This window comes from Coregonus lavaretus, assembly GCF_964263955.1.
Source record: "Coregonus lavaretus genome assembly, chromosome: 3".
Classification (NCBI taxonomy): domain Eukaryota; kingdom Metazoa; phylum Chordata; class Actinopteri; order Salmoniformes; family Salmonidae; genus Coregonus; species Coregonus lavaretus.
The window spans coordinates 51,442,024-51,455,387 of record NC_139990.1 but is presented as its reverse complement, the minus strand read 5'-3'; the positions used below and the strand labels follow the sequence as shown (position 1 = coordinate 51,455,387).

At 43.2% G+C, this 13,364-nt stretch overlaps 3 protein-coding genes across 4 annotated transcripts; 1 reads left to right on the top strand and 2 right to left on the bottom strand.

Annotated features, from left to right (window-relative positions):
- Positions 1 to 144: 144 nt before the first annotated feature.
- On the bottom strand, positions 145 to 4,349 carry LOC311112868 (forkhead box protein J2-like). Of its 2 annotated transcripts, none has more exons than XM_084156006.1 (9): positions 4,084 to 4,349; positions 3,397 to 3,843; positions 3,214 to 3,288; positions 2,747 to 2,980; positions 2,218 to 2,650; positions 1,957 to 2,097; positions 1,688 to 1,789; positions 1,199 to 1,549; positions 145 to 663 (listed from the first exon to the last, which is right to left on the bottom strand). In XM_084156006.1, exons 2-9 carry the CDS (start codon positions 3,715 to 3,717, stop codon positions 560 to 562), a joined length of 1,761 nt encoding a protein of 586 aa, XP_084012132.1. In that variant the 5' UTR covers positions 3,718 to 3,843; positions 4,084 to 4,349; the 3' UTR covers positions 145 to 559. The 2 variants fall into 2 exon arrangements, with proteins under 2 accessions (XP_084012132.1, XP_084012133.1); XM_084156007.1 differs by having other exon boundaries at positions 470 to 663; positions 3,397 to 3,840; positions 4,084 to 4,167.
- Positions 4,350 to 5,277: 928 nt separating this feature from the next.
- LOC311112390 (isochorismatase domain-containing protein 2-like) lies at positions 5,278 to 7,514 on the bottom strand. The gene is made up of 7 exons (XM_084155498.1): positions 7,359 to 7,514; positions 7,084 to 7,179; positions 6,526 to 6,650; positions 6,134 to 6,346; positions 5,884 to 5,954; positions 5,637 to 5,754; positions 5,278 to 5,439 (listed from the first exon to the last, which is right to left on the bottom strand). Coding segments are annotated over exons 2-7 (594 nt in total). The 5' UTR covers positions 7,085 to 7,179; positions 7,359 to 7,514; the 3' UTR covers positions 5,278 to 5,373.
- A 63-nt stretch (positions 7,515 to 7,577) lies between these two features.
- LOC311112399 (ubiquitin-like protein ATG12) lies at positions 7,578 to 10,881 on the top strand (the record flags this gene model as incomplete). Its single annotated transcript, XM_084155507.1, has 4 exons — positions 7,578 to 7,680; positions 8,286 to 8,422; positions 9,825 to 9,887; positions 10,657 to 10,881. The coding sequence occupies 4 exons, from the start codon at positions 7,578 to 7,580 to the stop codon at positions 10,714 to 10,716; spliced, it is 363 nt and encodes a 120-aa protein (XP_084011633.1). The 3' UTR covers positions 10,717 to 10,881.
- Positions 10,882 to 13,364: the final 2,483 nt, after the last annotated feature.

Below are 13,364 nucleotides of genomic sequence, written 5' to 3'. Positions count from 1 at the left end.
TGAAAATGAAAAAAAAATAAAGAAATTTAAGAAATAAAACAAATCCACAAAGGGTATGTCGCCTTACGTTACAAATCTATCTGTTTGGTGTACTGTGTGTTTGATGTGCCAATGCTGTTGGACAGGGAAAAACTGGGACAATAATTCATTTTTATAATATTTTATTAACGTGATGTCTCCTCTGTCAGTTGGAGGATATATGCATGTCCAGAAGCTTCTGTGAAGACTTCCAGATGATGGGGATACAATTGCAGCAAATAAGCATACAGCATTCAGTCATAATCAATGTACCAATGACCATCCTCACTGTCAAGAGTAGTGTCGGTGTGTGTGGTGAGGCAGCTGAATATAGGGTGTAGTGTTTTGTATGTGAGCCCCCTCGGAGTAGGAGGAAGTTTCCCCTAGATACTGATCTAAGTTCAGTTTTGCATGTTTCCTCCCAGTGGTCCAGGTTTGTTTTTGGGGGAGAATAAGCTGATCCTAGATCTGTGCCAGCGGGCAACACTGATCCAGTAGGCTTCCTGAATGGAATCGTGGGGCAAACAGAATCCACTCTGTGTCAGGCGATCAGAGAGTCCCAGTCAAAGTCATCTTGGATCTCCTCGCTGTTGTTATGGAGATGTTTCATAGGGGGACGGGGTTTAGGTTGAAGTTGGATCCCAGCTATGTGAGAGAGAGAGTGGAGAGAAGAGAGGAAGACACTATCATAAGCCTTCTTTGTTGACTAGGAAAGTACTGCACAGACCTCAAACTATTACAAGGAGTACAACTCAAGTCCCTTTCAAAGCAGTTTAATGTTCACTTCCCTATTATCACTTCCCGTTTCCTCATCTCCTTCACAATGTGACATCACGAGGTGACTGGGGTGGACTTTCCACCTTACCAACCCAGCCCTGTCCCTGTTACATTAGTGGTATTGAGGCCAACAAAGGCAAGGAAACAGGAAGCCATTTGATTACATCAGAGTGATGCACTGTAGCATGCCTACTATATTTGACTAAATAACCCCAACCTGTACCATTGAGCGAAGCAAAGCTTTACACTGATAGAAAATATTACTTTTTGTAAAACAAACAAAAATAGGCTTTGCAACAAAAAAACTTGCCAAAACACCACTACTGTGTACTGGAAGTTGTAGAGCTAAAGTACTGTGTAACTAGTTTAGAAAGGCGCCTTGTGACCATGGCTGAGGTCTCACCATTGGTCTGAGGGGCTCCGGGCTGGGTCAGGTGGGGCCTCTGTAGACTCTGGGTTTGGGGGTGGAGGGGCCTCCTGGGGGGCTGCCCACTGCTGGAAGGGGGGACCAGAGGGGGGTAGGCCAGGGGAGAGGGGTGAGTCAGGCTGGCCAGGGTGGGGGTGTTGTGAGTAAGGGGTGGGAGGAGCAGAGATTGAGGGGCACCGTGGGCCAATGGGGAGTTGTTACCAGAGGAGGAGCCAATCAGGCCCTTCTGAGTGAAGAAACGGTTCAGCGAATCACAGAGCGAAGTGAAGAGCGTCGGCTCCAGCGCCCAATCACAGAGCTCGGCCTGGCGCATGCTCTCCAGGAGGTCTGGAGGAGAGAGGGAGGATGGGGGAAAAGAATAGCAGGGAGGAAGAGGAAGATTGACAAAAATAGTTATCACATTGACATAATGTAGAAATAATGGGTAGCATTCATCTATAATAATCATGTTGTTTGTTAAGTGACCTGGGTGGCTAGTGAGGTCAATGTTGGCCCAGTCCAGACTGCTGGCGATCCTAAAGCTCTCCTTCAGAGTGTCTGTAGTACTGAACCAGTCTGCTGGCACCACTACAGAGATAAACAGAGAGAGAGGGGTGGCATAGTTTGTCAAAGACTTAGTTACTGTATCATATTCACATAGTGCAGTGACAAGCCTACAGACACAGTTGAATAGGTTTTTGAAGTGCTAAGGTGTTCAGGTGTTGAGTGTTCAAGTATTGAGTTGTTATAATCACCACTGCTGTGAGACAGTCTGTCTGCCTCAGGAGGAGGCCCGGGCGCTACAGAGGGTACAGGACGAGGGGAGAGAGGGGGGAGGGTTGGGGTGTGCAGTGGGGTACTGTCATTGGTCAACATAAATAAGGGACCCACGTCCGCTACAGAGAGAGAGAGAGAGAGAGAGAGAGAGAGAGTTAAACACTCACATACACACATTCTCTGACAGCACAGAGAGATACCTATAAAAACACTAATTTAGAAAGTGAGAGAGAACGTACATTGCGAGGCCACTCTCTCCCTGACGCTTCTGCAGAGGGACTGGAAGGAGGTGTAGAGGTCTGGCAGGTTCAGATCAGAGAAGGAGAAATGGAGATGGGGATCACAGGAGTGAGACGAGGCGTAGGTAGGGGCAACAGAAAGAGATGGGACAGAAAGAGAGGGAACAGAGAAAGCGGGAACAGAGAGAGAGGGAACAGAAGAAGAAGGGAGAGTTTGAGGAGAGACAGAAGAGGGGACAATAGAGTGAGAGGTAGAAAGAGAGGGGAGAGAGTGAGGGAAAGAAAGAGATGGGAGAGAGTGAGGGATAGAAAGAGATGGGAGAGAGTGAGGAACAGAAAGAGAGGGGAGAGTAGCAGGTGCAGTAGATGGGGAGACAGTCGCATGGGGGACAGGGAGAGAGGAGACAGGGGACTGCATATAGGGTGGCCGTTGCTGTGGAATCAAGGTGATAGACAACAACAGCTTGTTATTTGGTTGTAATCTCTATCAATCTACTGGATACATTTGTTGGGACTGAACTTACTCTACCTTGCAGGGTGGGGGGGATAGTGAATGTTGGTGGGGTGATAGTTGTTGACTAGGTCCCTGTGGCGATGCTAAAGGCGTATAATGGTCTGTCTGGGGTGAATGCTGTTTCTCTGCCAGCATCACTGAGACATGGGGGACCTGGATGGACCCCTCCTCCTCTTCAGCTGGAAACGGACGCTTGGTTCCTCTCAGCGGATTGGGCTCTGAGGGGCCGTCCATCATCCAATAGGAACCCTGGAAACACAAGAGGTGGAGGGTTCTCACAATTTAGAGGTATTACTACAAAAGTACAAAAAAGTATGAAACTGTAATATATTCAGTATATTTTGAAATATCATACTTTTATCTATTTCTAGCCTAGGTATTGTATTTCACAGAGAACAGTGGATCACTGAGTGTACTGGCCACTAACGTCTTCACATGTGGCATCAATGTGGCCCTGTTTGAATGTTTTTAGAATGACTCACCTTCCCAGGGTCACTTTGGGGTCGAGGAACCTTCCGGAAGCATTTATTGAGGGACAGGTTATGGCGGATGGAGTTCTGGGAGGCAAAATAAGCATGAACATGTATTGCATTAACACAATTTTTGGACACTCGACTTTGGACAGTTTGGACATGGAGTGGTTGGAGTATTTCTGATTACTGCACCTTCCATCCCCTGCCAGATCTGCTGTAGTAGGGGAACATGTCACTGATCCACATGTAGATGTCATTCAAACTCAACTTCCTGCCGGGGGCGGCCCCTATCGCCATGGCGATGAGGGTTGCGTAGCTGTGAGGGGGCTTGGCTTTGGATCCAGAGGAAAGAAAGGGGGCAGGGATGGGGGGAGGAAGATCACTTCTCTCCCTCCCTCTCTCTTTCTTTCTCTCCCCCTCTTCTCCTCTCTCTCTTCCTGATCGCAGTGAGCTGATTCCCAGCTGGGGGAGCCAGTCTATGCTGGTTAGACTGGAGTCCAAGTTAGAAGACATGCTCTCTCTCTCTCTCTCTCTCTCTCTCTCTCTCTCTCTCTCTCTCTCTCTCTCTCTCAGGGCACTGAGAGTTGGAACAAAAGCCTGCACACAGTGAAGCCCTCCAGGACCAGAAGTGCCCACCTGCTGTAGAATATAAGATGTATAAGAACAGTTCTATAGAACAACATTATAGTAAGATTCACCACAGTAATGCAATACTGTCATCAGCACTGCAGTTTTAGATGGTGTTGTTTACATGTCATATGTTGCGTTTCAATGGAAATATAACACTCACAATAGAGACTGACTTTGCTATGTGTCATAGCACTTCAAGTGTTTGTTTAGAGTTTTCTATTTAGTTAGCAGTAAGAGTGACTGACTTACCTCTCCCTCCTTGGTCACTGAAGGCCCCAAGGCCTCAAACACGTAATATTTGATGTTCTCATCAGTTGTGCACGACTCTGAGTGTCAGGTTAGTGTTATTCCTCCCTCTTTCTTTATCTCGCTCTCTCATTCCCAATCGATTGATCCTCACCAGCACTCTTATCGTCTTTTCTCTTTTTGAAAGTTTGTTTCAGTGTGGAGAAGAAAAAAAACGTATAGCAGACTCTGCTTCCTTTTTCTCTCCCTCTCTCTTCTTCCCCTCCCTTTCAGTCTGCCCTTGAATGAGGTCATTCACTCCTCCCTCTCTGTGACATCAGATTCTCTTCCTCCGCCTCTCAAGGGTTGTCTACACCCCTTGTCTGCTTGAGGAAGTTGCCACAGTTCTAGGATTAGATTACCATAACTTCATTCCGTGGGCTGTTAGAGTGGAAAATACAAAACTGACCTTATTTCTGTGTCTATAGGGTAATTTATGAATTTTTACCTAGTCCTCTGTCTCATCTCTCCCCTGTGGACTGTAGAAGGTGGAGTGGAAGTGTCAGAGGAAAGCCCTAAAAATTGTCAAAGACTCCAGCCTCCCAAGTCATAGACTGTTCTCTCTGCTACCGCATGGCAAGCAGTACCGATGCACCAAGTCTGGAACCTGAACAGCTTATACCTCAAGCTATGAGACTGCTAAATAGTTAAATACTTAACCAATAGCTACCTGGAATATATGCATTGACCCTTTTTGCACTAACTCTTGACTCATCACATACACTGCTGTTACTGTTTATTATCTATCCTGTTGCCTAGTCACTTTATCCCTACCTTTATTTACATATTTACCTCAATTACCTCGTACTCCTGCAGATCGATTCGGTACTGATACCCTGTGTATATAGTGAAGTTATCATTACTCATTGTGTATTTATTCCTTGTGTTATCATTTTTCTACTATTTCATTATTTTATGTCTCTGCATTGTTAGGAAGGGCCTGTAAGTAAGCATTTCACTGTTAGTCTACACCTATTGTTTACGAAGCATGTGACAAATAAAATGTGATTTGGAGTAGGAAAGATGTAAGCCTCCCAGCATACACAGAGCAAAGCAAAACTCACAAAAGTAATATGATGTCATACAAGGGCTCCTGTATACGCTCCCTTCTCCATTCCCCCTTCTAACACCATTTAAAAAATGATCAACATTCAGCAGTCAGCATGGAAAACAGCAGCATGGTTTTATTTCCGTACTTGTGTTCACACAGTGTTTCAGATGCATTCACAGATAACAGGAAGAAGCTTGTCTTCTCTACAGAGAGCTGAAGAAGGCTAGCAGGGCTGTGTCAGGGGATGGCTGGACCAACAGCTTCTGGATCTGTGGAAGGAAACATGATTAATCCACTGCTGGACACTATTTACATTACATAGGCTTATACAAGAGTAACGACTTGTGTAATAACCTATGTAATTAACATGTAACAGGCTGAGTGACATTGTGTAATCACAACACTAACTGATAAGACAATAGGTGGTGTGTGTATTCTGAAAGGTGGAGGCGACATGGTACAGTACCTCTCTAAAGTTGGGGTGTTTGGCATCTTGTACTAGCTGTAGAAGGACGGCCTCTGTTGTGGTCAGGAAGGCTCCACTCTGCCTCAACCGGGACAGGGCAAACAACCGGTCTGTCTGACTGGAGACGGAAATAGAGAAGGGAAAATAATATCTCAGCACCAGAAATGTTTAACCAGTGAAAATGTGAGTAATTGAAGAAAAATAGTATTGTCATATTGAAGAGAAATAGTAGGGAACACAGTAGTACCTTCTGGATGAGACGGCATCAGCCACGATATGGACCTCCATACCCTTCTCCAGCAGGTCAAAGGTTGTGCACTAATTAGTGGGAGAAGAACAGATAGATGAGCCCTATTTACAGTACATTCAATTAATTATGAACTTGTTCCCAAGGGTCAGTCTGAACAAGGCTCCAGATTCAGGTAGGGTAGGGAAAAACTGATCACAGATCTGGGCTTAGGGACCAATTCCAGTCATATCTGACCCTGTGGTCTCACCGCGATGCAGGCCTGTGTCTCTATCCCACAGAGGATGGCTATCTTGGGGTCTCCCAGGGCTTTGAGCTCATTCTCCACTGGCTCTATCATCATGGTGAACTTGGTCTTGGCGTGGGCTGCCAGGTCGCCAGCCCCCAGCTCAGGCACCGTGGGACCCAGGCCTTTAGGGTACTGCTCTGTCACTATGGAGGGGATGCCCAGAACACGGGCTGCCTGGGTTGGGGGAGAGGGAAGGAGAGGGAGAGACACATTGAATTTGTATTGAATGCTATGTGGGTGGCAACAAACTTTAACTTGTAATGAGCTGTATGAATATGTGTGTGTGTGTGTGTGTGTGTGTGTGTGTGTGTGTGTGTGTGTGTGTGTGTGTGTGTGTGTGTGTGTGTGTCTACCTGTAGCAGTCTGGCTGCGTTGCTGACGATGTTGGTGAACTGGAAGATGTTGGGTCTGAACTTCTCCTGCATGTCACACAGTAAGAGCACTGAGCCCTTTGTTGACAGTCTGCCAATCCCTGCCACTGAGAGAGCAATATGTAGTGAGACTAGAATAGACTAGAAGTACTATATCAAAAGGGTGCTCAATGGATCAGATTCAGAGGACTGTGACAGCAAACATTCATGACAGCAAAATCATGTTCTCAACTCTCAACATTTGTTTATTCAACTCTATAGACACAGACGAGACAACAAGAGGATTCAATGCATGTCATTATTTCAATGTCAAGCTGTATTTGTATGTGTACTGTAGGCATGCTCACAGGGAATTTGTATGTCAACCTTGTACACATAGATATTGCAGCTTGTGCAGATTTGTCAATGCAGATTTTTATATTTCACTGTAATGTTTTCAATGTATGTCAACTGTAAAGGAATGCATGTCCAGGAATGCCTTTCAAAATAAAGTAAATAAGCATTAAATTAGTAAAGAAAAGGCAAAAGGATCAAACGTACTGTTGAGTGGGGGTTCGACGTGTGGAATGGTTGAACTTGAAGGTCCAACTTTCTACAGCTGCTGGACAGATGACGCCACCTCCTTATTAGCAAAATCTAGGACATTTTTTGATTTTTGACAGAGCAAATTAGGTTACACATACAGTACACAACCAACATTCAGCATGCGAAATAAAAGACCGAGACTGTCATAGAATTAGACAATGATTGCTAGATCAAGCTGTAAAATATATTGTCTAAACAGAGAGACAGAAATAATTGCATTCACAACACACCTCATAAATTCACGTCTAGGTGAAAATAAACATGAGATCAACTTTCAACTTCGACCGCTGTACACAAATTACCCTAAAACGCCCCTCACATCCAATAAACCAATCGAATGAGATGCATTGAGCATTGACATTTGTTTCGGCCAATAGCATGCAGCCTTTTCCCCATAACGAGTGTGCTTCAGAATCTAGTGCACACACTCATGATAAGGACAGCTGAGGATGTCTGACAATGCTGAGTCCCCTACAGAAACGCAAAAAGATGAGCCTTCAACCCCACAACAGCCTACGGAAGACTCGGGGACGGCAGACGAGAAGAAAAAAAGTTAGTTATGAGCGAGTGTTTGACTCACAGTTAAATGTACAGTAAGATATCATGCTTTCTGTTTACAAGCAAATTTACTGTTTACACTTCCGCAAATGTGACCTGGAAGAGGTTGATTGACAGTTGTCTCAGTCAATAGAATTGAAACAATTTTGTAAACAGCGAATGGTTGATCAGGAATGTCCATACATTTTAAAGAGGGCAGGTACTGGCTGAATGGCTAACGTTTAGCTAGCATTTCATTCTAGCATGCTGTAAAAGATGCAGTCAAATGAAGTTTACCGCTTACTTTAACACATTATCAAAAAAATTTTTAAGGCTGATACATCATTTTTTTTCTTTCTTACTGCATCAAACATAGAACATGCCTAAATCAATTTTCAGACGTTACAGCCTGTGTCATGGTGGAAATAATCCCACAGTCCAAGATCTACCTACCTTTTCCATCTAACTATAACATAGCTGGAAACCTATGATAGTTTAGGTTGCAAAATTAGGTTATGTGGCTAATAACACTGATCAGGGCATTCACTTTAGTCTAGTAGTCTATCGTTATGCAATGCAAAAAATATATGTATTCTCTCTCTTCCTTCTTCTCTCCCTAGTTGATGTGTTGTTGAAGGCAGTAGGAGACACCCCCATCATGAAGACGAAGAAATGGTCGGTAGAGAAAGGGAGGACAGTGCAATCGCTCTCTCAGTTCATCTCTCGATTCCTCAAGATGGAGGCCAATGAACAGCTGGTGAGTTATTCTGTGTGTGCTTCTCAATAGTTGTCTCTTGTCTCCTTCCCTTCGACCTCCGGTATATGCACCAATGAGGCAAATAAATGTATAACTAACCCAAGATAGTTAATCTGTGTCGTTTTACAGTGGGAGCAAATAAAGCCAAGGATGAGCTAGCAAGATCCTATAAAGTACCAAAGTATGAGTCATTATACCCATAAAACCTAGCGGTCAAACAGGGAAATGGTTCCAATTGTTTTTCCACCATTCATTTTTCCCATAGGGAATTTTAGAAACACTTAAAATAAGGGCTGTGTTTCGTGTAGGCTTACCCTGGCGTGAAGTTTTGATAACCGTGTAAACTTCCCTCGGACAAGGTGACTTTTATCAATATATTCGCCAGTATTTACCCCCAACAAATGAAATGCTAATTGACTGCTAATGTGGCTATCATAAAGAACGACAAATGCCATGTTGATCTTGACAAGGCTGACGAATCGAGGCAAAGGTAAGAATCTCTGGATTAACTATTTAATGTTAGCTAAATGTAGTAATTAATAAATTGGCAACATTTCTTAAAATGTACCTGTTAGCAAAGGTGCCAGCTAGAGATGAAGTGCAGGAGCTTGCAGGGATTTGTAGTATTGCATGATGTGTACTTTGATGTACATTTGCATATTCAAATCTGAGAATAAATAGAGGCTAATATATTGATAAGTCACCTTGTCTGAGAGAGATTGACATGGTTATCAAAACGTCACGCCAGAGTAAGCCACACGAAACACAGACCTTCATTTAAGTGTTTCTAAAATCCCCTATGGGAAAAATGAATGGAAAAAATTATTGGAACCATTTCCCTGTTTGACCTCTAGGTTTTATGGGTATTATGACCTACTTTACTTTGGCAAAGCGTCAAGTCTATAAAACCTAGTGCACTGTGTTCGTAACATATTCTAGTTTTGGGAACAGAATTTTTTTATTGAGATCAGATATTTAATTGATGAGAAAATTAGCAGAATGTCGGCCCAGTTTCACCTAGTTCCATCCTCTCCCACTACCCGCGACTGGACTTCCTCTCACTACCATATTTGGTGGTGAGAAAACGATCTAAACAGATGCTTCAGCTTTATAGCCCCTGTGACATGTCTGGGTTACCCCTTCTGTCTGTGACTGAGGTATGAACTGGAGAAAGCATCCAAGATGGCCGACCGTTGTTTTCAACGTAATTTACTGCCCTCTGAGCACAGTGGAAAGTGTTATTTCTGACCGAAACCCTGGCCCCTTGATATGCACCCACTTTACCCTTTCACCTGTGACTATAGTGCGTCAGCTTGTTCTATGATTCTTAACACCCATTGCTCTCTCTCTCTCTCTCTCTCTCTCTCTCTCTCTCTCTCTCTCTCTCTCTCTCCACACACAGTTCATTTACGTCAACCAGTCATTCTCTCCCTCGCCTGATCAGGAAGTAGGAGTCCTGTTTGAAGTGAGTACTTTTCATTTGAAATCATTTCTGGAGGCCTTGGGAAATGCAGTTTTTCTGTTATTTATTTGTCCTGTGGTGAGTTAGTTGCCCACCAGAGGGAGGTCTAAGTGAGCAGTTCCCTGTGAGACGGAACTGTTCTTATCCTCACAGTGACTACTGTTCCCTGGGGCCAGTACACTACTGTATGTGTTATGTCAATACAGGTCTTGAGTACTCATCAATGATGAATATAAACCCTGGATTGCTGATGCTATGTATTAGCCATTGAGAGGCTAGTAACATTAGTAATCTAATGTTTTTATATATTTTTTTACTTTTTATGTTTAGCTCATAATATAATTTCAAAGTATGCATTAAGGTGTCTGTAACAGAATACACGTGGCAAAAACGTGACTGCATGAGAAAAGGTGTGAGGTGATTCTGAGAATTTGGTTACAAAATAACTTCTAGCCCTAGGCTACCCCTTCAGTGTTTGCAGATAAGAAGGAACTGTATAGATGTTTGGCAGAAGCTCCACTAAGCTCATTGCAAGCCTGCATGATGGAGCCAGCATCACATATGACTTACTGTCTAATTCTACTCAGACCTGTTAACACTGGGGTAAATGGTAAAGGCACAGTTCTCCGAGTCAAACGGTCAGGGTATTGGTGTCCACTTGACCCCATCTTGACCCATGGCCTTGACCGTTCCTATTAAAGACCTGCTAAAAACTCCAGCTCCCTTTTCCTATTTTTCTAAAATAGTAACTCTTACCCTCTCTGTTTTTCAGTGTTTTGGCAGCGATGGGAAGCTGGTTCTACATTACTGTAAATCTCAAGCCTGGGGTTAACAGTTTTTTTTGCCTTTTTCACTTCAAACTCACGCACACGCATACACACAATATTGTTTTTACTCCTTCCTTGTCAAAACTAATGTTGTCATTGCTCATTTCTTGTTTGTGTTTTGCTGTACATAACCCAATGTAAATAAATTGTGACTATATAAAGTAAACTCACTCTGTCCCCTGGGTTGTCTCCAGACAGTTCTAGACATGAATAGGAAAATGAAAACTCACTCTGTGGACTCAGGATTTGGCTTTGTAGTGTTATGGCACTGAGGATAGGAAAGAAAGATTGTGATGGAAGAAAATAGAGGAAAATAAATGTCAGCAAAAGATGGCAGTAGAAATATTGCATTGTAGTGATGGAAGTTATCTTGAGAGTATTTAGAAAAAATGACTTCTGTTTCTTCTGTAGTGAGGCAACGATGCAGTTTTGATTTGAGCAGGGGCATAGCCCGTCGGGCTAGGATACTTACACTAAATATAACCCCACACAGATTGAGATGATTAACACTTTGCATCAATTTAAACACAAACACTATAATGACATGGGATGGTGCCAAGAGAAGGTGAAAGTTGAGCTGGGGTTAGTCAAGAATGGCAGAGGGGGTACCACATAGGATGGAGGGAGACTGATATGGGAGAAAGTACAGTAACAGATGGATTTAGAGGGATTACATGGATTCGGGATGGGTCTGTGACACAAATTCCCAAGAAAGACAGAAAAAGGAGGAGTGTGGCGGGGGACTCGCACTCATCCTGGAGCATGAGAGAGAGTGGGAAAGGAGGATAAAGAGAGAGGAGCATACTGCTGGAGAGGTAAGGGTCACAACTGCTCATTCTGACAGAGGTATTAGTCAGCGAGAGGAGTAGAGCAGAGACTACTTGGGTTAATCCAGGGATGACAAAAATGCTGGAAAATTTGTGCAAAGTAATTGCTTGGTTAACGTAAATGTCTCTCAGCATATCAGAGAGGACTGAGGGAAAAATAGGGACATTGGAAAGAAAGATTGTGATAGAGGAAAATAAATGTCAGCAAAAGATAGCAGTAGAAATATTGCATTTTAGTGATGGAAGTTATCTTGAGAGTATTTAGAAAAAAATTGACTTCTGTTTCTTCTGTAGTGAGGCAACGATGCAGTTTTGATTTGTTGCCAAATTTCAGGCTAAGAATTAGTAGTTCCTAGAACTGAATAAGCTGTTAAGAGTTTGAAATGGAGAAAAAGAATGATGTACTTCCTGATGTGCTCTGTATGGTTGTTTATATATCTTGTACTGTCCAGTCTTTCTGTAAAAAAAAAAAAGACAACTGAAATGACAGAAAGAGAATGATGATAATGCTGTAGGTAACAGAGGAGAAGAGGATTATAGTGAAAATCACATTTTATTGGTCGCATACACATATTTAGCAGATGTTATTGCGGGTGTAGCGAAATACAGGTGTAGCGAAATGGCACTGGGTTTTTAACGTACAGTAGGTCATTTAGTGTTTTGCATTTTGAATTGTTGATTCATTGGCCATTTGTTATGCCAATGGATTTCAGTTTATTGACTGTTACAGAATGTGTTGGGTATTACACTTGAACTGGGTTTTCCTATGTAAACAATACCTGTAAATCTGTAGCCGCGGGAAGTAGTTTGGGGGTGCTGTTTTTTTTTTTTTGCCCGCGCTACAGACGGCTATAATAATAATAATAATAATAATAATATGCCATTTAGCAGACGCTTTTATCCAAAGCGACTTACAGCTATATCGGTCCGCTAATACAGAACTAGTAAAGGCCCAGTGCACTACTTTTTTATTGTGATTTTTCTAGGGGTGCTGTAGCACCCTCAGCACCCCTACTTCCTGTGGCTATGCCACTGGGACTGACATAAAGATTCTAGTGATATTACAGTGATCGGCAGTCATACTAACTGGTTAATCTATCCTGTGTTAACAGTGCAGGGATCGCGAGCAGTGTGAGAGAGAGCCAGAGTGGGTTTCACACTCCAACACACCTAACACAAACAGATTAGAGCAGATTAACATGGATTACCAGAAAAATGATTTAGATCAGAGGCTTAACTAATAATTTCCTCCTCTACTTTAAGTCGTGAGGAGGATGCCATGAGAGGTTGAGGCAGGCCAGAACCTCTTAATCAGGAAGTAGAAAGTTAACGTGGTGCGGGTCACAGAACGGTATGGATTACTAATACCTCCATAACCATCTGCAAACACACATGGAACTCTTGGACCTGTATGACCCGTCACCCTGAGCATTACAATGAGTAAGATATACTGTATCTGCCCTAAGATGTGATCATACGGAAAACACTTGTATGCCAAAGCAAAATGTATTCCAATGATATCTCTCCATCTGATGATACATCATAGGGCTGGATCTAATAGTATCTGTATCAAGTCTGTATGATCAAAACTCACTATCCTCCCACTGTAGGACTAGAGTGAAAAGTTAGGCGACAGAGATCTAGATAGCATATCCGATAGCTATCTAAGGTTTATGATGAGATGCGGCTAGGGGCTAGTGATCTATTGACTCCCATTACTGTTGAATGGTTAGAGAGAAGAGCCATAGGGATCTATAACAGCATAAACTTTTAGTCCTGGTCGGACAGACGTGTCCTCCTCCCATCCCTTTCTTTTCTCCTGGTAT